This window comes from Epinephelus lanceolatus, chromosome 14 (assembly GCF_041903045.1).
Source record: "Epinephelus lanceolatus isolate andai-2023 chromosome 14, ASM4190304v1, whole genome shotgun sequence".
Lineage (NCBI taxonomy): Eukaryota > Metazoa > Chordata > Actinopteri > Perciformes > Serranidae > Epinephelus > Epinephelus lanceolatus.
The window spans coordinates 41,376,534-41,404,345 of NC_135747.1; the positions used below are offsets into that span (position 1 = coordinate 41,376,534).

A 27,812-nucleotide genomic window follows, 5' to 3' on the forward strand; every position below is an offset into this window, starting at 1 on the left:
CTTAAGGCCCGTTGACGGATGAGCTAAGAGGTCTTGTCAGGGCAGACATATGGCTGCCAGGGGCACCAGTCCATCTCTCTGCATGTCTGTCTGCTTGGGTTTGTTAATAGAGTTGACATAATGTCTTTAATAGGGGCTACAGAGCTGCTGGTTAGAACATAAAAGCCCTGTTAATCTTTGTTTGGAGCTGAGGGACGTCCATACTAAATGTTATATATACCTGAGCTGGCTCCGTGGCCTGAGCTGACCGCATCCTCACTGATGCTGTGGAGCTGACACACTCCAGAGTCTTCAGCCGTCATGTGCATGGGCTTGGTCAGCAGGAACTTCCTGTTCAGTGACACAGAGTGTTGCATTGTAATTGAATTCAAACATGAAAGGAAACCTATTATTCTCATGCTCAGACTGTGAGATTTGTATTTTGGGTTTCTGCTTGAACATGTTTACACACTTTAATAGTCAAATAACACTTTGTATAGCACCTGTATTCACCCTCTGCCTGGAATGCTCTGTTTAAGCGGTTGTGTCTTGAAGACCTCCTCCCAAAAAAGACCAGTGTGCTCTAATTCACAAGTGTTTCTGGGTCTTGAATATCTCTGTGTCTCTGCACAGTCATTGCAGCCAGAGAATGACTGTAATGGAGAACAGCAGCACGTTTCTACTGTAAAAGATCCCCAGTAAAAGCTTCCAAAACCATTCACACATTCACAACTGGACATGTTTCAGCAAGAATCTGATCCAAAACTGGGGAGAAATTAAAAAACAGCTGCAAAGATTACATGTTTCCCTGGCGTTAGCATGTAGCTAAATGTAGCACTGTACTTGCAGCTGAGGACTGACTGTAACAGAGTATAGCTAAACTTTCTACCGTGAAAAATCACCAGCTTCTGAACCAAAATCTTCACAACCAGAACTGTTCCAGCAGGAATATGATCTGAAATCTGTGAAGAATTATCAACTTTGGCAGCCAAGATTACATATTTCCTGTTTGTAGCAAGTAGCTACATGTAGCAGTGTACTTGCAGCTGCAGAATGAGGGTACTGGAATATAGCGGCACTTTCTACCATGACGAATTACCAATAAAAGCTTCTAACGACAACTGGACATGTTCCAGCAGGAATCTGGACTGAGATCTGGGAGAAATTAACAACATCAGCCACCAATATTACATGCTCCCTGATGTTAGGATGTAGCTACACATAGCAGTGCACTTGCTGCTGGAGATTGACTGTAATGGAGAATAATGGCACTTTATGCCATGAAATATCACCAGTAAAAGCTGGACATGCTCCAGCAGGAATCTGGTTGTAGCATGTTATAGCATGTAGCCACTCGTAGTAGTTTATGTAATGTTAACACTTGCAGAAGCCTGAGATAGCAGATAACCACATAAAAAAGATCTGACGTCAGCTGGTAGCCAAAGTTGAAAAAAGGGGAAATCATATCCAGAACGGTCTGACGCCTGAGGTTTTTGCTCACAGGGATTACCTTTATGTACATTTACCTCATTATTTGAAACCTTGGCCACGTTCAATATGAACATCTGACACTGTAACATTACATATATGACAGAAAATAAGGACAAGCATAATAGGCCCCCTGTAAGACCCTCAGAGAGATTTGAGGTCCGTGCACTACTTACTTGTTGGTGTTGCTCTCCACCAGCAGCCAGCGGTCTTCTGCCGCGAGGAAGACGGACTTCAGGTTGATGGGAAGGGAGATGGAGTGAACCCGGCCCTCCAACACATCCAGCACCTCCAGCTGGTTGCTGCGCACACAAACACACAGACACACACATGGATGAGCTATCAATACCATCGTATGACAGAGAGTGTGCTGTTTAAAAGTGTCATGGAAACTCTAGTTCAGATCAGAGTATCTTACCCATCCTCTTTATAGAAGAGGAGCCAGTTTTTGTGGGCGAAGTCATGACACATTTTGTGCCCACCCTGCAAACAAGATTCAATACAAACAACATTAACTTCAAACATCGCTTCCAAATTATTTGTTTATTGATTATGAATCATAAAATTCTGAACAGGATAATGTATCCTAATTCTGTGTTAAGGATCACCATTCGTTATGGAAAACACAACATGTCTCGTCTGTGTCCTCAGTGAATAGGAGAGATGATTCCTGAACATTTGAGAGCCAACAACACTGAAACTCCTGACCTGTTGTTCTTTACTGCTCCACCAGCTGGAGGCTCTAGTGGAGGGCTGATCGGTGTCTGGAGACAGCATGAGCCTGCGCACGGCGCCTGTTACCATGTCCAAATGGAGCACTGTGTTGCTCTGATAAAGAGACAATCCAAAGACAGACAGAGGAGGATGTAAGAGGATGTAAATATCAGAGGAAGACTGGATCAAAAAAAAAATAGTTAGCAACGCGCTAATACCTCAAGAAAGCAGGCCGACATATATGTTGACTATGATGTAACTAGTATAACAATGCAAGACACATGCCAAAAAGAAAAATCCCAACCAACATAAATAGAACATAATTCCTGAGACAGAGAGGAAATGAATGATTCAATTATATAATTTACTTACTGCAATAAATGGTCCTTTAAGATTCGATTATGAACGCTCCCTTGATTTTGTTTTTTTCCTTTTAACATATGGTTGATCTTTACATCAGATCAAGCGTGGAGCATTTTTTAATTGACGGAAGACAGCCGTATACATCATGTTTTAAATCTGATTTAAATGCAGTACAAGACTCTGAGACACACACTTTAATTTCCTCAGAGGTAAAGTTTAGAGAGGTCATGGGGGCAGACGTGGTCAAGAGCTCATCACATAGCACAGGTGATGCTACGTGTGTCTCTGAGAATGTGTGTGTGGGCTCTTTGCTCAGGATTTTTGTTGTGTTTTTGGCATGTCAAAGGAATTAAGAGTTTTTACCATTGTTCTGCCATCATTAGTTTGGACTCAAGTTAAAGTATCTTACATGTCAAAGGTCAAAACCTATTATTTTTGAATAACCGTTTGCTCCGCCGCAGCCAACAGAGGGTGCTTTTCTCTGCGTCACACCCCAGGATCTGAATTAATTCCAACTGATGTGAACACTGCAAGTTTCTTTAATTCAGTTTGCATGTATTGTCCATGTGTGCTTCTGCATTTGTGCGCTTCTTACATTTATATTAGAAGGGCTATATGTTGCTTTCATTTTTTATACTGAGTTCAGATCTAAGTATTATTTTAATGCACACAAAAGACTAAGGGGCTGTTCTTTACTTATCAGAGGAGGCGTGACTTCATTTTCCGTTTTTATTTTGCCCCTTCCTGATGCTACAGATATTCTTCCTTGAGCCTCCCTAAGTGACTCAGGGAAAATGCATGACCCTCCCTCCTCCACAGATTATTTAATCAATTTTTAAAACCTACCCTATGATGTTTGAAAGTTTAAGATGAAATTCTGGAGCTGAAAAAAAGCTTTGGTTTTTAAACCTTGTCGCAGATGCTGGTCAGTTCATGCAAGCCATTTACTTTTGGCCAATTTTTTAATGAGACGAAGAATAAAATGATTTATAAGAAATATCACAATCTTAAGCTCAGATTTGGTTTTGCTTTTTCTGATGGAAGCAGTCGTTATACATGATGTGTCCAAGGACCATCGGAAATTCCAATGATAATTTCTGTTTTTACAGTTTCTGGCTGTGATAAATGGTGTAATTTAGTTTGGAAGGCTTGTTTTTTTTAAAATGGGCAGTAAAATAAATACAAAATGCAACCATTTAAATTTGTTTACCCCTACCCTATGCTAAAATAAAAAACACCGGTCCCTCCCTAGTGCTAAAAAAATATTTGACATGCCTCCCCCTTTTTGCACCACCCCCTCCTCTCTAATAAATAATGAACAGTCCCTTACTGCTCTCAAGTCTTTGTCTAAAATTTGTTAAAATCTGTGTAGTGAGCACTTTTCCTTTGCCAAGATAATCAGAGGTGTGTCTTGGGATGGTCACAATCAAAGGCTCCTCCCCCGCCTGTTTTCCCTCTGCTCTCCAAGTGGCCTCTGGGTGACGGAGGCTGTTATGTAATACCAACGGCTGAGGGGAAGTGAATGAGGGCAAGTGGAACCACTAATGAAACACAGCGACTGTGCGAGGAGGTCCTGAGCTGGTGTGGTTACATGTGGTCTGCAATGTGAGGTCAGTTGGACGTACTGCCAAAGCTTATGTTCGTGAAATGAACATTCAGCTCATGGGCAACAGCTCTGGTGGACGTTCCTGCAGTCAGCATGTTAATGGCATGCTCCCTCAAAACTTGCAATGTGTCGCACTGTATGAGGCAAATGTTTGTCACACCAGATACTGACTGATTGTTCAGGGTATCCATGACCAAAAAATGCATTTCTGTAGCACCAGTTATGTAAAATCCTAATGTTTGTTTCTGTTTTTAAAGATCAAACTTCACAATTTTGAGTGACTTTTTATTGTGACCATCTCAAAACACACCTGTGAAGTGATGATGCTGTTTAATAAGCATCTTTACAATGCAGCACTTTCCAGGTGGATGGATTATCTTGGAGAAGGAGAAGTGCACACTGGCACATATTTTAACAAATCTGAGACCAAAATTTCAGAGAAATATTAATTACAAAGTCTTATATCTTTAATTTCAAACCCTGAAAACAGGGAGCAAAACCAAAAATGTTGCATTTAAATGTTTGCTCAGTGTATATACAGTAAATAGTGTGTGTGTACTGGGTGAACTGCGCAAAGGGCTATCGTTTGTGACGCACTAGGCTTCATCTTCAATTGAGTTTTATGAGAAGGAGCCACAGGGGAGCTGGCCTCGGCCCCCGCTGCCCTGCTTCACACTAATGGCTTCCTTATGGCCTCCCATTCCTGACACACACACTACTGTACCGATGACCGCTCGAGCTATTCAGAGAAAGCAAAGCCCATTTCCTGATTCTAAACACACACAGCCTTTGGAGGGAGTGTGGACATGTGTGAGCACACGTGTGTGTCCAGCATGTGGATGAGTCTTCTGACAGGCCACGGTGTTTCACTCAGGTTGCATGTGCGTGTACATGTAATTGCGTCTTTGAGTTTTCTGCATGTCTTTTACGTGGCATTTTTATGTATGTGCATGCATGTATGTGTAGATGCCTAGTAGAACGTGCATATGTGTGTGTGAATGCAAGTGTGTGTGTGTGTGTGATATCCCTGGAAGGCCAGCGACCTGTGAATGAACTCCCTGTTGTCTGGACCTCTTCATTTTTAGACAGATGTAACACGATCCATCATGACGGTATTTTTAGAAGTCCTCCTCTTGCCTAATATGCAGCAGCTGTAAAAGTGCTCTAGTCATAGAAATAGCAAACACGCATTGTTCTTGTCTTACACTCTGCTGTCGTACGACAGGGTCTTATGGGGTAAGAGAGGTTCAACAGCAAACAACCACTAACCACCAACCATTTTAAGGAACTCAAACTGACTTGTGCGCAGCTATTTTAATTCTGTGAGGAATCTGTGGTTGTCCTCAGAAAAAAAGTTTAAATACCAGTATTGCGTAAGTGTCTTGTTACATTTTATACCAGTCAGTCAACAAGGAGATCAGGCGAAAGAGACTGGACTGTGATGCTTTAGTGTGTGAGTGTACAGTTGTGTTTCAGATCACTGTCATCATTCTTGTGTTGAACGTTGGTGAACCTGAATATGTGAGAGAGTTGGAGGAGACGTTGTGATTTTATGCCAGACTGTCTTACTTGTTGGGTGGTGTGTGTGTTAATTGCTGACTAGCGGAAGCGTGCTGTCAATTAACAATGATTGGCATTCATTACATCAAATTAAATATAAATTTCATTCATGAATCTGGAGTAGGTTTTTAGCACCAAGGTTTTTAAATGTGCAAATCTACTCACAAATTTAATGACATTTCATAAATGAGACCCTGTGTTTTGGTGAAAAATATGTTGGTGGAAAAAATATATGTATTCAAAGTGAAAGCTCCACAGGGTACCTCCAATATGATCAATATTCTGTTCAATGACTCCACTGTAAAAGCATGTTTTCCCCATGAGGATTAAAAACGAATCATGTCAGTGTTATCGTGCTCGTCTTCGTGTGTGTGTGCCAACCTGCTCCTCATGCAGCACCACCTGCCCATCCAGAGGACTCCCCAGGGGAGCGACGGTGACAAAGGGCTGCCAGACGCCACTGATGGTCCTGGGGAAGATGTCGTAAAGCTCCATGCACTGAATTGTATCCCCACGCTCCTTCATGGAGTACAGGGACACTGGGTTACACGTGGCCACGTACAGCACATCTGCAAGACAAGAAGAGACAGAATGTAATTCATTTTGCAGTGTGTGTGTGTGTGTGTGTGTGTGTGTGTGTGTGTGTCTATATCCAGACAAATTTAATTTCTTTAAATGTCTGGACCCTCTAAATAAACCCCAAAATTAACACTGAGACCAGAGAATGTATTGCATGACAGTGTTGATATTGTTTGTGTGTGTGTGTGTGTGTGTGTGTGTGTTTGTGTGTGTATACCATCTTTGGTGGTGACATCGCAGATGATATTGACTTCATTCATGGGAATCTGCCAGTGGGCTTTCTCTTCGCTGAAACTCAAAGCCCTGCTTTCCTGTCTGTTGCAGGGGTGACCCTGAACACGCAGGAACACGGGACCCTGGAAACACAAGACACACTCTTGCAGCGGTGCACACACACTCACAAAGTATGAAAACAGCCCCGGTGTTTAATGTTTATGCTTGAAATTCTGAGTAACTGTGCTACAGTAACTGGATTCAGATCACAAGGCTGCTTGTTTATTTTCATAACTTGTTCTCCAACTACTGACGGCGAAGACGAGGCTGTCGTGCCAAGCTGACACCCATTAAACTCCTTAAAAGGTTAAAAGATGATTCTCATAAAAGGAGCTTGACCAATTCTTTTGAGAACACGAGAGATTGATGATTGAATACCAGCCACGGTCAGTTTGAACTCAAGTCACTCACAGTGGATCTCAAAGGTGACACATTCTCATGACGAGGTGTCAAACAGCTCCTGCAGCATGATCCACCTCTCAGTGATATGTCTATATAGTCAGTATCTTCCAAGCAGTCATAGTTTTGCAACAAAACAGCAAATATACAGCTTTGGAGTTTCAGGGATTAAAGGAACAGTTCACCGCAAAAACAAAAATAGATTTTTCCTCTTACCTGTAGTGCTGTTTATCAGTCTAGATAGTTTTGGTGTGAGTTGCTGAGTGCTGGAGATATCAGCCGTAGAGATGTCTGACTTCTCTCTAATATAATGGAACTAGATGGCACTCAAACAAATACATTTGAAAAACTCAACATCAATGTCTCTTTACAGGAATCATGACCCAGTTACTCAAGATAATCCACAGACCTTGCTGTGAGCAGTTTCATGTGGGAACTCTTTCTATGAAGGAAGCCTGCATCTACTCATGGACGAGAGGCTCATGGTCGTGATGGCGTGAGATGTAAACATTAATGGCGTCCTCCTCAGCTGAGCTGTAACGTTAGCTAGCTCAGTGGTAGGTGAGCAGTGGATGCACCAGGGTTGGGCAAGTACACAATTATCTGTATCTGTACTCCAAATGGGCGGAGTTATGTCTGAAATGGGTGGGATTTAAGTTGAAAGTGGGTTAGGCCTGATCAGAAGTTGCAATTTGTCTTATTTGTCTTAGCTATCAAAATGACGATTTTCCTTCATCACGAGTACAGATAATGACACATTTTACTCGTATTATACTTGTACATTTTCTGTACCAGATACTCGTTTCATCCAAGTATTCGGCTCAACCCTAAGATGCACGCTTCCTTCTGTACGGTGACACAGTTGGTGGGTGTAGTTCTGTCGATAAAAAGTAGTTCCCACATGAAACTGCTCACAGCAAGGTCTGGGGATTATCTTGAGTAACTGGGTCATGATTTCTGGAAAGAGACATTGATGTTGAATTTTTCAAATGTATTCTTTTGGCACTTTGAGCTCCACAAGCTGAGTGACATCTCGTTCCATTATTGGAGTGTATTGGAGAGAAGGCAGACATCTCTATGGCTGATATCTCCAACACTCTGCAACTCACACCAAAACTATCTAGACTGATAAATAGCACTACAGGTGAGAGGAGAAATATGTATTTTTGATTTTGTGGTGAACTGTCCCTTTAAATGAGCTTGACCAACTAACAAAGAAGCAGAGTATTTTAGCAAAAAAAAAAAAAAAATTTTTAGAAATATTTTTATTTCTTTATCTGCTGTGAAAACTCACCATCAGAAGCCATTATCACTGACTCTAATCCAACCTGACCACAGACACTTTTTAACTTCTTTTTAACGAGCGATTCTAGGTGGACTATCACTATTTAAAGCTCCAGTGTGCAGGATTTAGAGGGACCAAACACTGGCTCTAGATAGGGAAATTCACATTTTTGTGTGGGCCTCTGTAGTTAGCAGCCCCTCCATGAAGAGAGCATCGGATAAACATAACTTTCTTTTGACGTGAAACTGCTTTTTTCAGTGTTTTTACTGGTTTAAATGACCTGGTCTGTTTGTTTTGGAGAGGAAGAGACCTCTGTGGATGATTTGGCTTCTGGTAAAAACCTCTTGAAGAATGAACACTGAAGGAATTCTGACAAGAAGTTACAGCTCATTGCAATCTGCCACTTAATTCCCTTATATCTTGCACAATGTTCATTTAAGTACTGATCCTTAATGTATTTCATCCCGTATGGTGTATGTGTGGGAATATCTGCTGCTCATGAACTTTCCAATTGTCTTTCTGTGTGTGTTTACCTTGATGTCTATGGGCCGTGTCTCAGTGGGACAGAGCAGTTTGCGGCGAGCGTTGCCACCCTGGTTTATTGTCCAGTATCCTGTCATCTTGACCTCTGGGAGGGGCAACCTGAAGAGTGAAGGTCACATGGTGACGACTGCCTGGTAACAACTGGAAAATTGTGAACTCCTGAGATATAAATAAATTCAAGTTGTGACTAACGATGCAAATTAACGGCATGTGTTTTTCATGGCACACATTTTGAGGTTTTCGGAAATTTATGGGTTTCACTGTCACTGTTTTGCATCCCTGGTTCAAATAAAATTAACTCGTCTTATGAGGGCATCAACATGGCCACCGCAAAATGACTTCAGATGAAAGTCGTATTCTGTTCTGAGTGGCGTTTCATCAAAACAAAAGCTTTAATTAGATCCCAAGATCTCCAGAGAGGGTAAAGCCAACAGAACGTGGGACAAGTGTCTGTGAGTCTATGCTCGGTTTGTTGTGTCTGGCCACATGTTTACTGATCTTCCCATGAATCATTGCTGGATTGTGGCCACAGTCTTATTGGCTGCAGGTGGGGTGGAAGATGCAACACGACCACAAGACACAGAAATTCCGAGCAGTTAAAATGGGTTGGACGACGGACGGTCCTCTAACCATAAATATTTCTATAAATGAAAAAGCAATGAGATACATAACAAAACTGTTTCTTGTTTTCTGTGTCCAAAATTGGAAATCAAGAGAAAAAATATTTGCTTTTATGTACTAGAGAACTTGTGGGATATAAACGGTTCAAGATGGGCTTTTAACAACACAGATCCCAAAGATACAAAGGACTCACTGAGCTCGGACGATGCCGACATAGTGGAACAGATAATCTGCACAAACAGCTACGTAACTGTTGAAGGAAAATACTTGTTTCTGCTCTGCTCAGCTCTCAAGATGTTACTTGAGAGATTCATTAAAGTGAATTTATGAATGTGATACATCAAATAAAACCACAGGAGACAGAAGAAACAAATATTTTCCTTTATTTAAAAGACAAAGCTGAGCATAATGAGACAATGTAGTGGAAATTAGAATCTGATCTTTCCCTGGTAGGAAAGCTGAGGTAATGTGTGTGATCTAGACAACTGTTCATTTAACACTTGAGGGAGCAGTGAGGAGACTTCATGGAAGCCTCAAAGTTTGATTCAGTCTGAAACCAGTCAGAGGGCTAAAAGACAACATGAGCCGATTTCAAGCATTTCAGGATTTCACGTCTCAAAGTTAAAATACACTATAATCACAAAATGGCATCTAACAGGTACACTCTCAGCAAGAAGGGGTTCTTAAAAGGTTCTCCTCAGAAATAGCGCTTCTACCCAGAAGTACTGGCCTCTGAGGGAACACGACAAGCTTCTGGGATGACCGTTCACCATAATGAAGCTACTTCAGGGGAACTATTTTGGAACCGATGAAGGGTGAAAACTTTAAATATATGTGTGATTTTTGATCATTTCATTTTAAAGTGGAAACAGACAACTGCTACCGATAAGTTAAAGGTCCAGTGTTTCGGATTTAGAGGGAAATATTTGCAGAGACGAAATAAAATATGAATTACTGTGTTTAATTAGTGTAAAATCACCTGAAACGAAGAGTCACTGTGTTGTTTATATGTACATACATGGAGTCTGACATGTCGTTCTACAGTTGTTGTCTGTCACATTCACAGTTCAGTGTTAGCCATAGTCCTCCTGCAGCACTCGGCACATAGGAGAAGTTTCAGTTTCTTGCAACCTCACAGCTAGGTGTCGCTAAATCCCACAAACTGGACCATTAAAGCAAAAAAGTTTCTATTTTCACTTTTAATAGCGTTCTATATCAGAGTAGCCCCTCCAGGGTTTCACTGGCTGTTTTTGGGATTGTTGCAGCCTAAAATTCCTGATTTCACAGCAGCTTTTCAAATAACAAACAAACTGGAATGCGTGTTGTAAAGTTTTGGGGCTGTTTTTGAAAATTAAAAAAATAGTTGCAATGCTGTCTCTGATTTGGAGCCTATCATTATGAGCATCCGGTGTTTCCCACAGAACTGCAATCTGTTTGTGGTGATGTGAGGGAGAGCCTAGGCTCCCGACTATCGACTGCATCGACGAACGTCAGGTGAGAGAGAGACACCATGCGCCCTGCAGTCTCACTGCAAGGTGAGGGAGGAGTCTGGCTTTAGAACAGTTCTGGCTTTCCAGCTCCTCCTGGAGGACCCCAAGGTGTTCCCAGGCCAGATGAGATATGTAACCCCTCCAGTGTGTTCTGGGTCTGCCCCGGGGCCTCTGCGACAGTTTGACAGCTGTTGTGAGACTTAATAGTTTGTGAAGTTAAAACACTCCTACAGTTGCTCTATACAATAATCTGGGTTCGGTGCTCTTAAGTGGTTTGTTACATTTCGTTGTGTGTTTGACATGGTGTCCTCTATGAATGAAACTACGTGAATTGGTCTCTCTGCCTGATTTTAAAGCTCTCATAAGTACAATGACGAATGAGTCGGTCGCTTCTTGTCGTTGTGCGTAGGTGTCTATTTTTACATATTTCTACATGTTACTATATATCTTTAGTGTTTTTTATTGTGTTGTTGTTTGGCTGTTACTTTTTGTGTGCTACTGTCTTAGCCAGATCTACCTTAAAGAGATCATTGATCTCAAGGGGACTTTCCTGCTTAAAAATGGGCTAAAATGAATTAATAAACTGTTTTAGATTTGCAGCAAAGTTGCAGTGATTGTTAAAAAAAAACTGCAAGGTTGCGAAGAACTTAGAGGAATTGGCGAGGCTAAAGATAATAACGCGGGATATATAAACACCAAATAAAACTGTCATTCAGGAAAAAATGCAGCTTCTGTTTTTATGAGGTCAGATTAACTGCTAATGCCATTTAGTATCTTGTATTTCTGCTGTCTGTGAGGATAATGTTGAAAATCACAAGCTCCTTTAGCTTCTGATGCATAAAATATCTCAAAAACGATGACCGTTGCTAAACAAAGCAGGTCATGTTGACTTACAGGTTAATGTTTTAACTAGGGCTGACCCAAAAAATTCGAAGCTTCGAAGCTTCGTTCAATGGCACAGGATTTGATTGTGAAAAAAAAAAAAAAAAAAAAATTTAAGCTTCGGCACTTTTTTTTTTTTCGTTTTTTTTGGGGGAGGCCTTAAACGCAACACTAACCCACCAGTCCGATACTGACAACGAGTGCACTCAGAGCTGGCAGACATGTCCAAGAGGTCAGATGTGTGGTTGCACTTTAAAATATGCCCCGACAACCCCCAGAAAGCAGAGTGCCAGATTTGCCAAAAGCAATTGGCATATCACAACTCAACAACAAATGTGGGAAATCACTTGAAAAACATAAGGAGTAACTAGTAGGCCTAATATGCATTTTCCAGTTTCACCAGTCTGCTCTGAGTCTGGTGTCAGAGACACTTCTGATGCTCTGAGTCGCACATCTGTTTGATTGTGCTGCAGTGTGCGCAGAGTCGAATGCTTTGAATTAAATTCGTTCTGAGCTCCGAAGCTTTGAATATCCATAAATGGATTCGAAGGTCAGCCCTGGTTTTAACACAATGTACTAAAACCCTCCGATAGATTTCCAGATTGAGGTTCCCAGAAAGAAAAATGGTTCTCGCCAATGGAGACTGATGAGAGATACCTTTTACTGAGAGTGTACGACTATCAGTCATCGTCAGTACCTGTCCTCTCTGAGGGTACAGTAAGAAGACCTCGGCGTAAAAGCTCTGACTGTATTCTGGTCCATCCAGTTAAACAGACTGGGTGAACTTTAGTTTAGCTGCAGATTGTCTCACTGTTGTTTGCTATGTGCTCATTTTTATAAGATCCATAACAGAGCCAGGCAGGCTGTCAAGTAATGCTGTCACGCTGCTCTAACCCCTCTCTGACTGGTCTCTGTAACTGTGTGACAATGTGACAATCACTGTGTCCGTGATGTTATGTGAACGGATGTGTTCTTGTGTGTTATCCTAGCATCTTGCGCTCCTGATGTCTTACTCCTTAGCCAGTTTGACGGAGCTGGGCTTGGCTCCAATGGGAATCCCGTGCTTGTGCAGCGCTTCGATCAGAACCTCTCGCATGTCTTTGTTGTACGAGTCAAAGTCGAAGACGTTTCGCACCACGTTGGCCAAACCCTCGTCAGGGAATTTCTGTGGAGTAGAAAAGAGAGAGAGCAGAGGAAGTCAGAAAGTTGAAAACAGAGAAAGTTGAAAAGAGATAGCAAGGACACATGGAGAGGGAATGGTGTAAAGGATGGAGGGAGTTTTGGAAAAGAGAGACAGGAGGGAGGGTGGTAGGAATGAAAGGGAGATAACAAAGACAGATAAAAGAGCAGGGAGGGTGGCAAGCAGGAAGAATAATAGGGGAAAAAGCAGAGAAGATGGAGCGAAGAGGGTCAGAGAAGGATAGAAAGTTAAAATGATTTACAAGCTTCAACACGGGTCAACGCAGGGACACAGTCTGGAATAAGACATGCTATCTGGAAGGTAACTCATCTCCACACTGACCACAACACTGACAGATCGGTGCAAAGAAAACTCTTCTTTTCTCTTGCAGAAGCAGCTTTAGATATTGTGTCAGTGATATGATCGGAGACATACAAGTTACATTGCCTCAATAAATGTGTGTAGTGAACAGTAACTATGGTGATACGTTGGTAAATAGGCAATAAAGGCAGAGAGACAGAGAAAGGAAGACGCTGTAAGCTAAAGCAGAGACAGAGACTTCACTTTGCACAGCCAAGAAAACTTTATCAAGTTATTTAAATGTTGGAAAACACAATCCAGGTACTGCTTTAGGCCCTAGTGACTTAAAACAAGAACTGCTCTTATCATTTTAGGCAATTTGTGAACTACACAGCTGTCCCATTAAAGGCTGGGTGTTGTTTTTTTGCACAAAGTACTAAATTACTAAATGACTTTTCAGGCACTACTTGTGGTTTTCACTATTCACACACTCGCATTACATTCAGGAACATTTCAGTCTTGTGCCTTTTCATACCTGCCATGGCAATGCTGAAATCTATGGGGCAAGGGTCAGTCCAGCAGATGGCGGTAATGCAACACTCATGCAGTACATTCACATGACATTAGAGAAAATTGATTTATTGTGTTAGTCTGACTGAAAGCAGACTTTTAAAATTCATGTAGACAGGTTAGTCTGAGTGAAATCGTACTAAAGTGAATTTCTTTAAGTTGTACTAACACACCCAGATAATGTGATTGGGAGTCAAATTCCTCCTGCATGTATACACTCAATCAGACCCAAACTGGCCGAGGCACTCTGAGCATGCTCCACAGTTTCCGCCCCGGGCTTTGACCCAGAAGTCCAATAGCATTAAATGTGTAAGAGAAGAAGAAGCTGGTAACAACATGGAGAAATCTACATCCAGAGCCGTGACTTTTTACGTAACAGGTTGACCGGAAATAGGTTCAATACTGACAAATATTGAGCCTATCATAGTGGAGACGGACATACTTGGGTCAATAAATGGCTTCCCCTCCCGTGCTTGTATACTGGGACAAGGACAGTAGTCCAATTAAAAGGCCTAGTCAAGCTGTAAGCGTACCTCAACTTGATGGATGCCGATAGCCAAAAAACTCAACAGAAGATGTCTCTTATTATTTTCAGGATAATGGCAGGCGAGGAGCTGTTTTTGTCCATTGCCAATGTTTTTGCAACATATATATATATTCAACAAGTTTGCGAGACGAGTCATTTTTTCATTCTTAAAGCCCCTACAAGGAACTTTCATTTTGCGTTGATTTTGGCGACCCTGTGGACAAAAGCAGTAGTGTTTTGCTGGAATGAAGCCTACATTTCCCATGAGCTCTAGCGCGTATTGTTGTAAAGATGCTTATCTGGCTCGCGCATGTGTTTGTTTTGGGGATGAATGAAACAACAAGACGGGAAAACTTTGCCCCCGCTCCTATCGGGGATCCCAGCTCACCTCTGCCATGCCCCAGCTCCACCTCTCCGGCGTAAGCGCCACCGCCGCCGGGGCAAACGCAGCGGTCGGCTGGTAAAGCTGAAGGCCTGTTTGGCGAGCACTTCCATGGCTTCTTGGACTGAGTATGGAGCGCTGCCTCGCCTCTTTATTTCTCGGCACTCGCTGGACCCTGTAGATGCCTGGCTGGTACCTGTCGTCAGTCCGGATGAGGTGTTCCAGCCCTGCGGCCCCTGCTCTCCTCGGGTGAATCTGCGCAACCTGCGGCCTCTGTGTGTGGCTCCCCGGACAGCTAACGCCGTGGACGCGCTGGCTCCTGCCAGGATTGGGCTGGTAAATGCTAGATCGATAGCGAACAAAACGTTTATCCTGAAGGATTTCCTGACTTCCCGAGGATTGGATTTTCTCTGCGTGACTGAGACGTGGCTGACTGTTGGTGAGTCCAGTGCTTTCACAGAACTTTTACCCGATGATTGCTGCTATTTTAACTCCCCGCGGATGTTGGGTCGAGGAGGAGGAATAGCGACTATTTATAAGAGTCACTATAAATGTAAGCAGCTAGGTAAGATGACGTGTGCTGTTTGAGTGCCGTAAATCGTTTCGTCCTGGAAGCGACCTGGGGCGGACCCGGAGACAGTTTCCTAAAGGTATGGATATACACTATATAGAAATAGCTTATCTTCACACCGATGGTCTCATTTGCTGTTGTAGGTCACGCACAGACATCAGCAGAAACAAGAGACTTTTCCATATCCAGTTAAAAGTTCCTTGTAGCGGCTTTAAACAAGTCGCAGATTCATCATTAGTGGAGTCTCATGATAGGTTTGCTTGCTTCACATGAACGCATCTTCCGTCAACCCTCAACATCCTTGTCCCTGCAATGTTACTGTTTTCATTCACAACAGAGCTGTACCAGCATTTTCCCTGAACTGTTACTCAGTCTTGAGGTGGGAAACTGGCGGTTCAGATTTCCCTGAATATCGATCACTACTCTCATTCACACAAGACCCCATGCAAGAAGTGTTCCTGAACCAATCAGGGATAGACTGCATATGTAAAAGGGCCTTAAAGGGATAGTTTGAATCTTTTGAAGTGACGTCGTATGAAGTACTTATCCATAGTCAGTATTTACATAAAGTAGATGGCGGATGGCACGGCCCAAGTTTAGAGAAGCAGGCTGTGGTGCTGCCACAGAAGCCAAGCAATGTACTGCTGTGGATGGAGGCAGCAGCAAAACCTATTTTAACCACCTTGAGTGTACACTATACAGAGAATGTTCTCACCACTTTACCTTGCTGCAAACAGCTCTTTTCAACACAAAAGCCGTTACTACTCGAAAGGCATGATCGATAAACTACAGAGATTCAATATCCAGCTCTAGAGCCGATCAGTTGAAACAATAACTGATAAACTGCTGCAGCCATAAGCACGACCCACTCCTCCAGTCTACAGCCTACAGTCTCGATGAGTCATCTTATAGGTAGATGCTGTAATTGAATATGTGTATACATTTTTAAAAAGCCACAATGCTTGTAATGTCTTAACAGCACTTATTAGAAACATAATGGCACTTTCAGACGTACATATTACAACATATTTACACTGTTAGGCCTATAAATCAATGGCAGCCTCATCCCAACTGGTCACATTTAAAACATAGATTGGATGCAAAGAGCACTGGGCTGTATTGATCCGACTTCCCTGTTACCACAAAGGCACAATGACCAAACACAAAATGCTAATTAGGGCCTACACTACCTACTGCCTCAGAAGAAGCAATTTAGACTTTGACTAAATGACCCTGTATCTGTCCCTCTCCTGCACATGTCAATAGTGGAGATGATTGATGACAGAGTGGGGCGGCCAGTGGGGAAATCAAACATAAGGGCTTGTTCCTGTGCATTGAATTATTGATCTGCAGTAGTGCAAGCTCCGATCTTAATTTTCCTCTCCTTCTGGTTATTTTTTCCTTCCTCTGCGGGTGAAATGCTGTGCACATTCCCAAAGACAACCTCGTTCATTAAATGCAAACTAAATAAGCATGTGTGTGTACACCTGCCTGCAGCCCGTCACACAAACAAGCACCTTGTTTTGTCTTTCTCAAGTGAAGGTACTGGCAGCATGGATGAGGATGGTGGAAGGGAGGGTAAGGGGGAGGAAAATCTAAAATATCTATGTAAACGTGTTCTCCACACTGTTTGTCTAGAGATGGATGAATGAGTGAAGAAGCTGCTTACTGCTCAAACAATAATGGCAAAGCAACAAATCAGATTCATGTATGTTAAACTGTGTCTTGAGGGGAGGTGTGTGTTTTTTTTAAAGCATCACTTTGCTACTTAAAACTTAAATAATCTAAAAAAAAATGAATTGTTTTCCAATGAAGTCTATTTAGTAAAGTAATACAGATTCAGGCCCCGGTAAGAGAGTACAAGGATCCTATTCAGCATGAAATAAGTTTCACCAAAGATGTCAGATTTCCGAATCACACGGAGGTGAAATATGATCATAATTACTCACAGCTATCTGCTAAGTTTGATGGATGTTTTGTGGTGCATATTTGTGGGCTCTAAATAATGAGGGAAGCTGAGGGACAGATGGTGAAATGGGTGGGTGGAGAGGGAGAGAAAAGTGGAGATAAGTTAAAAATTCTGTGAGACAGATAATACTGGTGTGTTTTTATTTCTGTCACCCCCATGCTCGATGTCTCTGTCTCTGCCTGTGTCTCCCAGCCTCTCCCTTTAACACCAGTGCCACTCTTTTCATTAAGACTACGGGAAAAGAAAAGACCAAGATGGTTGTCGAAGGTCGACAGCTACAGAACGTTTCTCTCAACTTCTCTTTTCTTTATTTGTTACACAAATATATCTGTCACTTTTTGTGTATAAAACTGAGTACAACACTATGGCCCTGTTAAGACGACAACAGTTTCTCTAAAAATGGAAAAGTCTGTTCTTTGCGTTTTAAAAAACTTCCGCGTTTATATGACGACGTTATTGAAATGATCCCCGTTCACACAGAGCCACAAAATCTACTGGAAACACTGTAGTATGCACGCCAGGCCAATGGGTGGCAGTGTAAATTTGCAAAGCAACACCACAGCATGACGCCACGCCCCTACGCTGAAGCGCCTTCTTCTACAACGCTGTGATTACAAACCAAAACAAAGAAGACACACTGGCGAAAGCATGCACAGATAACTTTGTCTGGACGGACGACGTGGTGGCATTGCTACAGTAGATCTACACTTTGCTGGAAAAGCGTTGATAAATTCAACAGGATGAGCAGCACAACCAGAGTTTGGGATTGCTCTTGTGATGGATGACTTTCTCGCGCATGCCTAGTGACTGGAACTGTAATGCGCATGTGCGAAAAGTCTCCGTTTTCAGAGGAACTGCATATTGCAAGTTTACATGACAACGGAGATGCTGCCGTTTCCAAAAAATTGCACTCTGGAACCCGTTTTCAAAACGTTGCATTTCCAGGCACCCAAAATGCCGCTGTTGTGTAAACGATCGGCCAAAACGCAACTCAAGTTTACCGTTTTCAGTTGAAATCATTGTCGTATAAACGGGACCTATAAATGCCTTTCAGGAGAGACTCTCTGGAAATAAACAATTGTTGCGTCTTGTCGTTCTCTAAGTGTGGCCATTTAGTACAGTGACTGAATGGAAGCTAAGTTGCGACCTTTAGAACTGCACACTTTTAGTATCAGTCAAAGTCAGAAGTGCAAAAACTCCCTCCAACAACTGCTGACTTTGCGGCCATTGTTGTGTAACAGTGTTTGTTGAGATGTTTGTGTCTGTGTGTGTGTTTTCTTGTCTGCTGGACTGACGCAAGAACAGGGTCCCCCTCTGTGTCACAGCTGTGTTGTGAGGACACTCTTGAATTATTAAAGCATCTAGCAGAGCAGGATTAAGGTCACAAAATCTTTATGAATTATTGATAGAATATAGTCTGAGACCGAAACTGAGAAATAAAGAAGCAGGAGCAATGTTGCACTACTGAAGGATATGTATCGTGTGTGCATGTTTTAGTTCTCACCTGGAGGTGTTTGACGATGTTGACCACCTCTCGGGTGGAGTAGGGGTACGTGATGGTGCCCTGGTCTGCCATGGACCTCAGCTCTCCAAAGGCGGCCACAAGCTTCTCCAGAGTAGCATCAGGAACGTTGGGTCCGTACTGTTTGAGCATGGCCAGCTCCGCGTGGGGCTTTGGATTGTCAACAGCATGGCAGCTAAAAATATCGCCTGTTGAGACAATAACAATTCATCATTTTCTGTAGAGACAGCTGCTCCAATATTTGCTTAATTCTTTGTTGTACTATGCTTTTTTTTGTGAGAAATGTTCTACCTATACCTAAAGCCTGGCACTTTGCTGGGCTCTGCGACAAGGACAAACAGTTTTACTGAGGCAAACCAGGCCCTGGCAATATGATCTAGCTGCAGCAAAACTAGACCTGAAGTTCCGATCTAAACTGCACCATCTACAGTTAACGAAGCAACAGTGGTTTAAATGTGCAGATGTAGACATGCAGCATCTAAAGGCAACAAGTGTTGAAAGCTGCTGTAACTTTGACAGGTCTGGAGAACTTTGAGTAAAACCTGAAAGACCATCAAATTCCAGGTTTTATATTGGAACTGACTTTGTACCCATCTCTTTGGTATCCCTGAGAAGTGTCATCTCCTTTGTGTCTGTAATTGCCTGTTGTCAAATTCACCTCTTACGGAAAAATCGTTGACCCCCCCTCAAACATGTTTTTGGTGCCCGACGTCTGACAAAGTTTTACAAACGCTGACAGCACCTCATCACTCACTTCGAAACAACACAGTGTATCCTGTTGGACTAAAATGTTGTGTACGATTGAAGGTAGATAATTTTGAACTGTCCCCTGGGGGTATGCATGTAACAGTGTGGTTGCATCCATCTAGGACTGTGACCTTGTGGGGTGCAGGAACTGACAGAAAACAGTGGATTGTCCCTTCAAAGTTGGGAGAGAGTTACTGCCCCAAGCGAGGGAGTTCAAGTATCTTGGGGTCTTGCAGTGTCCGCAGTGTTGCGGGCGCTGTGCCGGACTTTGGTGGTGAAGTGGGAGCTGAGCCAGAAGGCAAAATTTTTCGATTTACTGGTCCATCTACGTCCCAACTCTCACCTATGGTCATGAGCTCTGGGTAGTGACCAAAAGAATGAGATCATGGATACAAGCGGTTGAAATGAGTTTCCTCTGTGGGGTGTCTGGGCTCAGCCTTAGAGATAGGGGGAGGAGCTCGGACATCCAGAGGGAGCTCGGAGTAGAGCCGCTGCTCCTTCACGTCGAAAGGGGTCAGTTGAGGTGTTTCGGGCATTCAATCATGATCTGTCTGGGTGCCTCCCATTAGAAGTGTTCTAGGCACGTCCAGCTGGTAGGAGGTCCCAGGGTAGACCCAGAACACGCTGGAGGGATTATGTATCTTATCTCATCTGGCCTGGGAACGCCTCGGGGTCCCCCAGGAGGAGCTAGAAAGTGTTGCTGGGGAGAGAGACATCTAGAGTACTTTACTCAGCCTGCTGCCCCCGCAACCCGGCTCCCAATAAGCAGTTGAAAGTGGATGGATTGATGGTAATATCTGCAATACTGCATCCTTATATGTGCAGACTGGTGAATAAAATTTGGTATGTAAAAAAATCTGGGTTTTTGTGAGTGCAATAGTCATTCTAACTTTAAAATAAATCCTGCTTGCAGCACCCTGGTGGCCTCGGGGTTCAGTTGCTGACAAAACCATGGTTTAAGTCTGCCTGGGGACTTTTGCTGGATGTCATTCTCCATCTTTACCTCATTTTCTACCATCTCTACTGTCTCCTGCACTCTACTGCTTCCTTGAGACAGGCCCTTGGTCCTCTACAGATATCTAACATCTGAATTTTGTCATTTGTCGAGTCATGAAAACAGCAGATTATCTTTTTTTTCCTTTGATACAGAGGAACAGAGAACAATTAGATCAGCTCATCTGACCGGAGCCATATCAGTCCCAACTTCCTCTCCTAATGTATCTGAGCTGCTTAATTTAGAGTTTGTTATTACATAAAGGAGAAGATAACTGATCTTTAGCTGCAGATTGTGGTTGCTGAGCATGCATGTGTACCTAGAGCTCCAAAAAAGTCATTTCCCAGGAAGGGAAAACCAGGCCGGTTAGCCAGGACCAGCATCCTGAAGTCTGGGTGCATGACGATGATGTTGGGCCTCCCCTCAGCTTCACGTGGATCTTTGGAGGAGACACAGTCATAGTTAGCACGACATAACAAGCACATCAAAACAAGTCCTTGTACTTCCTGTCTCTGAATCTGTTTCTGACTGGAGCCTCTTTTTAATTCTTAAGTTTTGATTTGATTTGTGTGTCCGAGCTCTAACAGTCCTGATAGCATCGGGAGCTGTAAGTTTGTGTTTATGAAGTCTCAAGGTTGTGTTTACATTCCTGTGGGAGGAAGAGCTTCTCAGGAATGGAGAAGCTGTCAGCAACTACTGCGATTACGTGGGACTACTTGGAAAATATACACATTTACAGTCCAGCAGGATCCAAAATCTACTGGTACCTGTCCATAAAGGCTTTTATCCTAAGCCCCCTTTAGTGGCCTGCATTTGATGTTTTACTCCTGTTTGTCTTCTAGGACATCCAATCCTCAACTCGTCCTTTTAATGGTCCCGCTTCTGTCTGCTCGCTGTATCTGGGACATGTCTAACTGTCAAGGTGTTAAACCCCAAATGTGTGTGTGTGTGTGTGTATTGTGTGTGTACCTGAGATGATTCTACGTCCATCGGCCAGGATCATCTCTCCGCTCTCCACCAGGGTTTTGAGGATGCAGGTGACGTTAGTGGGAGCTTTGTCGGCCTCGTCAATCACTAATATGTTACCGTGTTTCACTGCCTTCACCTGTGCACACACACACACATACACACACACAAAACCATCTGTGTAAAAAAGAGGAAAGAACATGCAGATTTCACGACGGTTACAGCTGTGGTGACAGATGTGACTTCTTTGGTGATCTGTCTCATCATCTGACTGTCAGACTTCTTTGTAATGAAGCCATCTTCCCACACCTCAGCGAGTCAATGGGTGAGTCGGTTATTTAGACCAACAAAAAAGATGGCAATAACTGTGTAAATAAATTCAGGTTCTATCAAACGAGAGTTTCCCTTTAAAGGCCCTTTAAAGGGGAAGGGGTTAAATAATGCTCCAAAGTTAGGTTTAATTTCGACAAGTCAAAAACTGACATGGCCATTTTCACAGGGGTCCCTTGACCTCTCCTCTCAAAATATGTCAAAGACAGTGGGCACCATGGGTACCCACAAGTCTCCCCTTTAAAGACGTGCCCACTTTATGCCAGTGCGACATAGTTTCGATGTCTCGTAACCGGGGTTACACAAGTAAGATTTTTTCATGCAATGTGTATTTCGCCTATTGTGTTTGAATATTTCTGCTTACTTGGGTCCCTAACTAGTCTTGGAATTACAAAAATTTGTTATACCTGGAAAGCTGGGACTGTTAAGGAATCAATGAGCCCATTTTAATCATGTGTGATGATGTTTGCCCCCTTAGCAGCCATTTTATTGTAATGAAACAATTTTTTTTTAAATTTGACATTGCTGTATAAAATTACCTATTTTGACCTTTAGGATAATCACAGCCTCATGAAACTTTGCAGCCACCAACTAGAAACCTCACATATTCAGAGGATGGATAAATGTCAGAGGTATATCAATAATAAGGGGGTTTCTTAGCAGTTTCCAGAACAGAGGTCCTCCCATCCAATCGCCAAGAAATGCAATTTTAACAGAAATCTCCAAATGGTAAAAGTTTTTAAACAAAATCACAGCATGGATTTTTCTATGGTCTTCCTCCACATCTTGGTTTCTTAGGAGGGATTTTTGGACCATTTTTATAAATTCTTGAGTGGTAAAAAATTGCTTAGATTTAGCACCAAATCTGTGTCATAACTGGTACCAACACAAAAATTGTTGCAGTAGCTTACGAGACATAACTGAACATGGGAATGGCCATCATATACTTAAATCATTATGTTCTAATCCCCTATGCAACTTTTAAATCTCTCACAGGCATCTATCCCAAACACAGTGTTTACTACTAGGGGTGGGGGAAATTTCCGATTCTTAGATGCATCGCGATTCGGACGTGGACGAATCTGAATCGATTCACAAACGTCCAAATTTCGATTATTTAAATCTGTTAATTAGAGTAATACAGAAGGTTCTAAATAATGCGGAACTACGAAGCGCGGTACGTGTCATCTCCGGGACACTTTGGGATGTGCACCTGGAGCAGACACGCCGACGCGCACAGAGGAAAACAAGAGCCACGTTATATGTAAGCTGTGTCGTGCTAAAATAAAATACTTTGGCAACACAACAAACATGAGAAGCCATGTAACTCGATTCCACCTGACGGAGGAGTCAGGGAGACGGCAGGCTGTTGTTGCTGCGGCAACTAGTGGCGCTACCAACCAGAGAACAATCGAGGAAGCAATGAGAAAGCTGCCACCCTCATCGGAAAAGGCGAAGCGAATTACGAAGGCCATCGCGGCATTTATTGCCAAGGATTTGCGTCCTTATTCCGTTGTGGAAAATCAGGGATTTCGAGCACTGCTGCATACACTGGAGCCCAGATACACCATCCCATCCCAACGCTATTTCACCGACACAGCCATCCCGACACTCTACCATCAAACCAAAACAGAAGTCATGGCCTCACTGTTGAAGGCAGGTAGGAACGCGGTTACATGTGATGCGTGGACGTCTGTCGCCACCGAATCATTTGTTACTCAAACTGCGCATTTTATCTTGTGATTTAAGATACCTGTTGTTACCTTTGGTTCCGTACAACGAAGTTGTAACTTTACAGTTTGCAAGCATTTCCATTTATATGTTTAATAAAATATAATGGAAATGAATTCAACTCTTTCTTATTACAAATGCACTGTTTTTAAAAATTGCAAGTGTTGAATGCTTATTCAGTGAGACAAAAAGAAATGTGTGTTGTGAAAAAGTGCATCAATATACATAAATTAAAGATGCATCAATAATCGTTTTATAATCGAATCGTAGCCCCTGAATCGTAATCGTAATCGAATCGTGAGGTGCCCAAAGATTCCCACCCCTATTTACTACATATAACTAGACATATAACTAGAAAAACTTGACACAGTGCTGAGCTGCATCTCAAATTTATCTCCAGGTTCCCACCTTTCAGATGATGTATACCACTTCTGTGTGGTAGTTACTGTTGACCTGCTATCGCCCCCTAAAGATCCCCTGCCTCCCCTAAAGAAAGACGAAAAGGGTCTATGGTAGGGACGGTGAAAGGAGGAGGATTAGTTTGTATCAATGACCCTTGTTAGTTCCTGATCACACCAGAGAGGTGAACACCCTTCCCACTGCAGATATTCTGACATTTCATTGCAGCATTAATAACGGCCTCATTTCATGTAGGTGTTCCAGTTTTTGCTATTAAGCATGTTGGCTCATTGATGTGGCTAACTGGGACATTCAGTGAAATGGAACATTAATATTTTTAGTTGCACTTGTGCTTTTTCTGCGATTACGAGTCAAAATGTCCGCCGTGAGAAAGGTCAGCTGATGTCAGGACTGAAGGAGTGTCAGTAACATGAGAAGGGTGGATACAGTGTGGGAGCTGGGTGGCAGAGACAGACAGATACTGTTAGTATGATGCTCTGAGTGACCAGATCAAATAAACCAGTCTGTTTTCACATGTGCCCGCCATGTCAGATACATGGACTACTGTTTCATTTGACTGCTGTATCATCAAGCCAATGTGCTGCTGTCCCTTGCTCACTGAATGCCACACTGAGCAACAGAGCAGGATGTGTTTGACAACTCTTTTGTCTGCTCCAAAGTAAACTGCTAAATGTTTTCAGTGCTTCCTTATCTGTTGACACGTGTCAACCTTTTCACTTCCACGGCACATGAGACTTGAAATGGGAAGTTATTGTAAAAGAGAGAAAGAGAGGTTATTACCGCCTCATGGTTGTATGCCACCGCTAACCATTCATGTTGTAGTTAAAGTTCACATCCATGTCTGTAAAAACATGGATGCTTTACACACATCAATTCAGTATCTGACCATATGTCTCCCCTTCTGTTCTTGAGGTATGATGTTGAATAATGGCAAGAGAAGTGTTTCTGCAGAACATAATGATGTCATAGTGGAGGTAACCTTTGACCTTTAGGATATAAAACGCTGTCACTTCCTCAGTTTATCCTGTTAGATATTTGTGAGAAATTTTGTCATAATCAGTGTATGAATTTGTTTTTTGAGGTCACAGGGACCTTAATCTTTGACCTTCGACCACCAAACCCTAATCCGTTCAGCGTTGCGTCCAGGTGGACGTTTGTGCCAAATTTAAAGACATTCCCTTTAGGTGTTCTTAAGGTATCGTGTTCACGAGAATGAGGCAGACGAGATCACAACAATCTTGATCTTTGAGTTTTGACCACCAAAATATAATCAGTTCATCATTGGGTCCAGGTGGATGTTTGAGCCAAATTTAAAGACATTCCCTTGATATATTATTTAAAATGTTGCTTTCACGAGAATGGGACAGGGGGACGTATGTATGGACAACCTGAAAAGGGATTTTTATGCATAAAAATGCTGAGGAACACTGCTTTCAAAAATTAAAAAGCCTTTAATAAATTGGCTGAGCATCTACACGTTTCTTCTCTCAGTCTTCATCAGGGCCAAGTCAAACCTGTCTTCTTCTTCTTCTTTTTTTGTACTTTACCATGTAATTACATCACAACTTTATGAGGCCATAATGTCAGTGTGTTGTCTCTTGGCAGCAAGAGGTTCCACTGCCAGTTAAATACCCGCAGGACCAGCACTGGTGACTGATAAGAAAACTAGTTTCTAGATTTTATCCTTTTTACAGGGCTGTGCAACCCTGGCTGGTGTCAGCACTCTGTCTGTGCACAGATTTAAAATAATTACCAAGAGACATAATCCTGTAAACAAATGAAGTGTGCGTCTGTGTGTTACTAACTGACCAGAGGGGAGTCCTCGTACATGATGATGCCGTCCCGGACTGAGGGCTGCAGGGTCAGAGTCTGGACGGTTGTATCTCTGAAACAGAAGAAAACAGAGTTAACACTGTAGATAAAATCGAATTTATCTTTTGCTTTCGTGTAGATCATGTTCAGGGGGCCAGTAATGACACTGACCTCCAGGGGTGGTTTCAGTGCACTGATCTCACATGTTTACAGAGCATCTGCGTGTTTCTGTGCAGCGTTTCTTTACCTGAACACCATTTCATCACCAAAGATGCAGGCCAGTGAAAAAGGGCGGCAGTAACACTGTGTTTGAGTTCAACAGGTCAGCAACACAAACATAAGCACCTCCCCAATAACTTCGATTCCCTCATGGTGCCCAAAATTATCGCTCCCTCTTTCTCTGAACATCTTTCTCTTCAACCCACCTAGTAGCCCTCCCTCCAGCGCCCCTCTGTCTCCTCGATATCTCTCAGTGTGACCCAGGAGCTGTCCTAGTTTCCTTCCTGGCCGGCTGCATCTCTCTTGCTTTTCTGAGCCACATCTCTGTAGGCTTTCAGTCACGGGCTCCCAAAAGCCACATGCACAGATCTTCCTGCCTCTGCCCTGGTCTAATATTAGCTGCTGCTACAGTAGCTAACCAGGCCACATCCGAGCCCAGCTCCACTTCGACTTTCACAAGACTTTGACAAACTAAACACACGCACGCAGACTGAGAGGAGAAATTAGCTTGGCTCTGCATATGAATGTGCAGCTGATGCTTGACTGTAGCTTTAATCTCATTACCCGCTACAATGAGATTTATCTGATACTTCAGTTCCTCAGGTTTGAGGACTCTTTTATTGGCATCCTGTTTGGTGCCTTTCTCCCATCAGCGAGTCACTGACACGTAAAACACTGCCTTCTTATTAGTGCCGAGATCAATACGAGGCCCATTGCTGCCTCTGATTGATCGTAGCTACATTCAGCAGCAGGGCTGATTTGACACACACAACACACTGATCTGTGGGAGAGAAACTCTGACCTAATTTTCCGGAGGTGTGATTGTGTGAGTATTTATAGAAGCTGAGAAGCAGAGGACTTCTTCAAATGGTTCTTCTTTAAAATGAGCGTGTGAAGTCCTTGTTCTGGTGAAGGATGGCCTAATTTACTGAGGACCAAAATAGTTTTTGACACCCTTTGATGAGAAGGCCAAGGCTGGCAGGGTAGTAAGAGAAAACGCTGGCTGCTCACATCTCCCTTAAATAGTGCTGTGGCTGTGTTCCTCCTCTCGGAAAACTACAAGTACTTAAAAGAAACATATGTGATGATTACTCCTGAAGCGCATCATCATTTGCCAACCACAGTACAGACAGTTGGACTGTTTCAGAAACTGATATCGTCTAGTTTGGGAACTTTTAATGCACGACAATAATAAAACAGCCCTCGATAATTAATTGATAATGTATTTGTGAGCTATTCTGCTGACTAAGACATGGAAAACTCTAAACATGAATACAGATTCAAATGAGCTGTCTGAATGAAACTGAACTGAAAAGAACCTATTGTGCTTTTTAAGAAGAAGATATTCAAAGACAGTTTGTGACTGTGACCCAGAATAGAAAAAGTCGGACAAAAGAGAGGCTGCCTGGAGAAGCTCAAAACACTGAAACGGGATTATAGAAGAGAATAAAAACCACATTGACTGATGATTCTTCCTAAATCTCTTAAAAAAATAACCGTACATTTATGTGTGAACATGTACAAAGCCCTGTTAGCCAGGTCAGAGCCAGCACTGTTTTGGTGATGTCTGCCTCTGCACAATGTATCGCCTCATCGGTGACGCCTTGAGACAACGGTGCACACACACTGACATCACAAGCCGAAAACTCTGAGCCTGTTTGTAGCTGGTAGGTCTCGGGTGATCTGATCACAAGTGAACAGCACTAAATATAAGTGTAAACGATCACTGAGACATATTCTGATCTGATCACTAAAACTACTTGCCGAGGTGGTCTTGGACAAATTTGACCT

General features: G+C 42.7%; 1 protein-coding gene and 1 long non-coding RNA gene across 3 annotated transcripts in view; one reads left to right on the top strand and one right to left on the bottom strand.

The window, feature by feature from the left end:
* vwa8 (von Willebrand factor A domain containing 8) overlaps nucleotides 1-27,812 on the bottom strand; it is a 109,278-nt gene that overhangs the window by 39,443 nt on the left and 42,023 nt on the right. The window contains exons 22-33 of the mRNA XM_033617201.2: nucleotides 25,800-25,875; nucleotides 21,513-21,648; nucleotides 20,863-20,982; nucleotides 18,785-18,990; nucleotides 12,796-12,947; nucleotides 8,780-8,888; nucleotides 6,507-6,645; nucleotides 6,092-6,279; nucleotides 2,176-2,295; nucleotides 1,886-1,950; nucleotides 1,644-1,769; nucleotides 221-330 (exon numbers count right to left, since the gene is read on the bottom strand). Of these exons, the coding sequence (XP_033473092.2) occupies nucleotides 221-330; nucleotides 1,644-1,769; nucleotides 1,886-1,950; nucleotides 2,176-2,295; nucleotides 6,092-6,279; nucleotides 6,507-6,645; nucleotides 8,780-8,888; nucleotides 12,796-12,947; nucleotides 18,785-18,990; nucleotides 20,863-20,982; nucleotides 21,513-21,648; nucleotides 25,800-25,875 (1,547 nt within the window). The remainder of the gene's footprint in view (nucleotides 1-220; nucleotides 331-1,643; nucleotides 1,770-1,885; nucleotides 1,951-2,175; nucleotides 2,296-6,091; nucleotides 6,280-6,506; nucleotides 6,646-8,779; nucleotides 8,889-12,795; nucleotides 12,948-18,784; nucleotides 18,991-20,862; nucleotides 20,983-21,512; nucleotides 21,649-25,799; nucleotides 25,876-27,812) is intronic.
* LOC144466881 (uncharacterized) lies at nucleotides 4,078-8,993 on the top strand. Of its 2 annotated transcripts, none has more exons than XR_013493298.1 (3): nucleotides 4,078-4,154; nucleotides 6,614-6,693; nucleotides 8,806-8,993. It is a non-coding gene; the product is annotated as an uncharacterized LOC144466881 (long non-coding RNA). The 2 variants fall into 2 exon arrangements; XR_013493297.1 differs by lacking the exon at nucleotides 4,078-4,154 and adding an exon at nucleotides 6,184-6,303.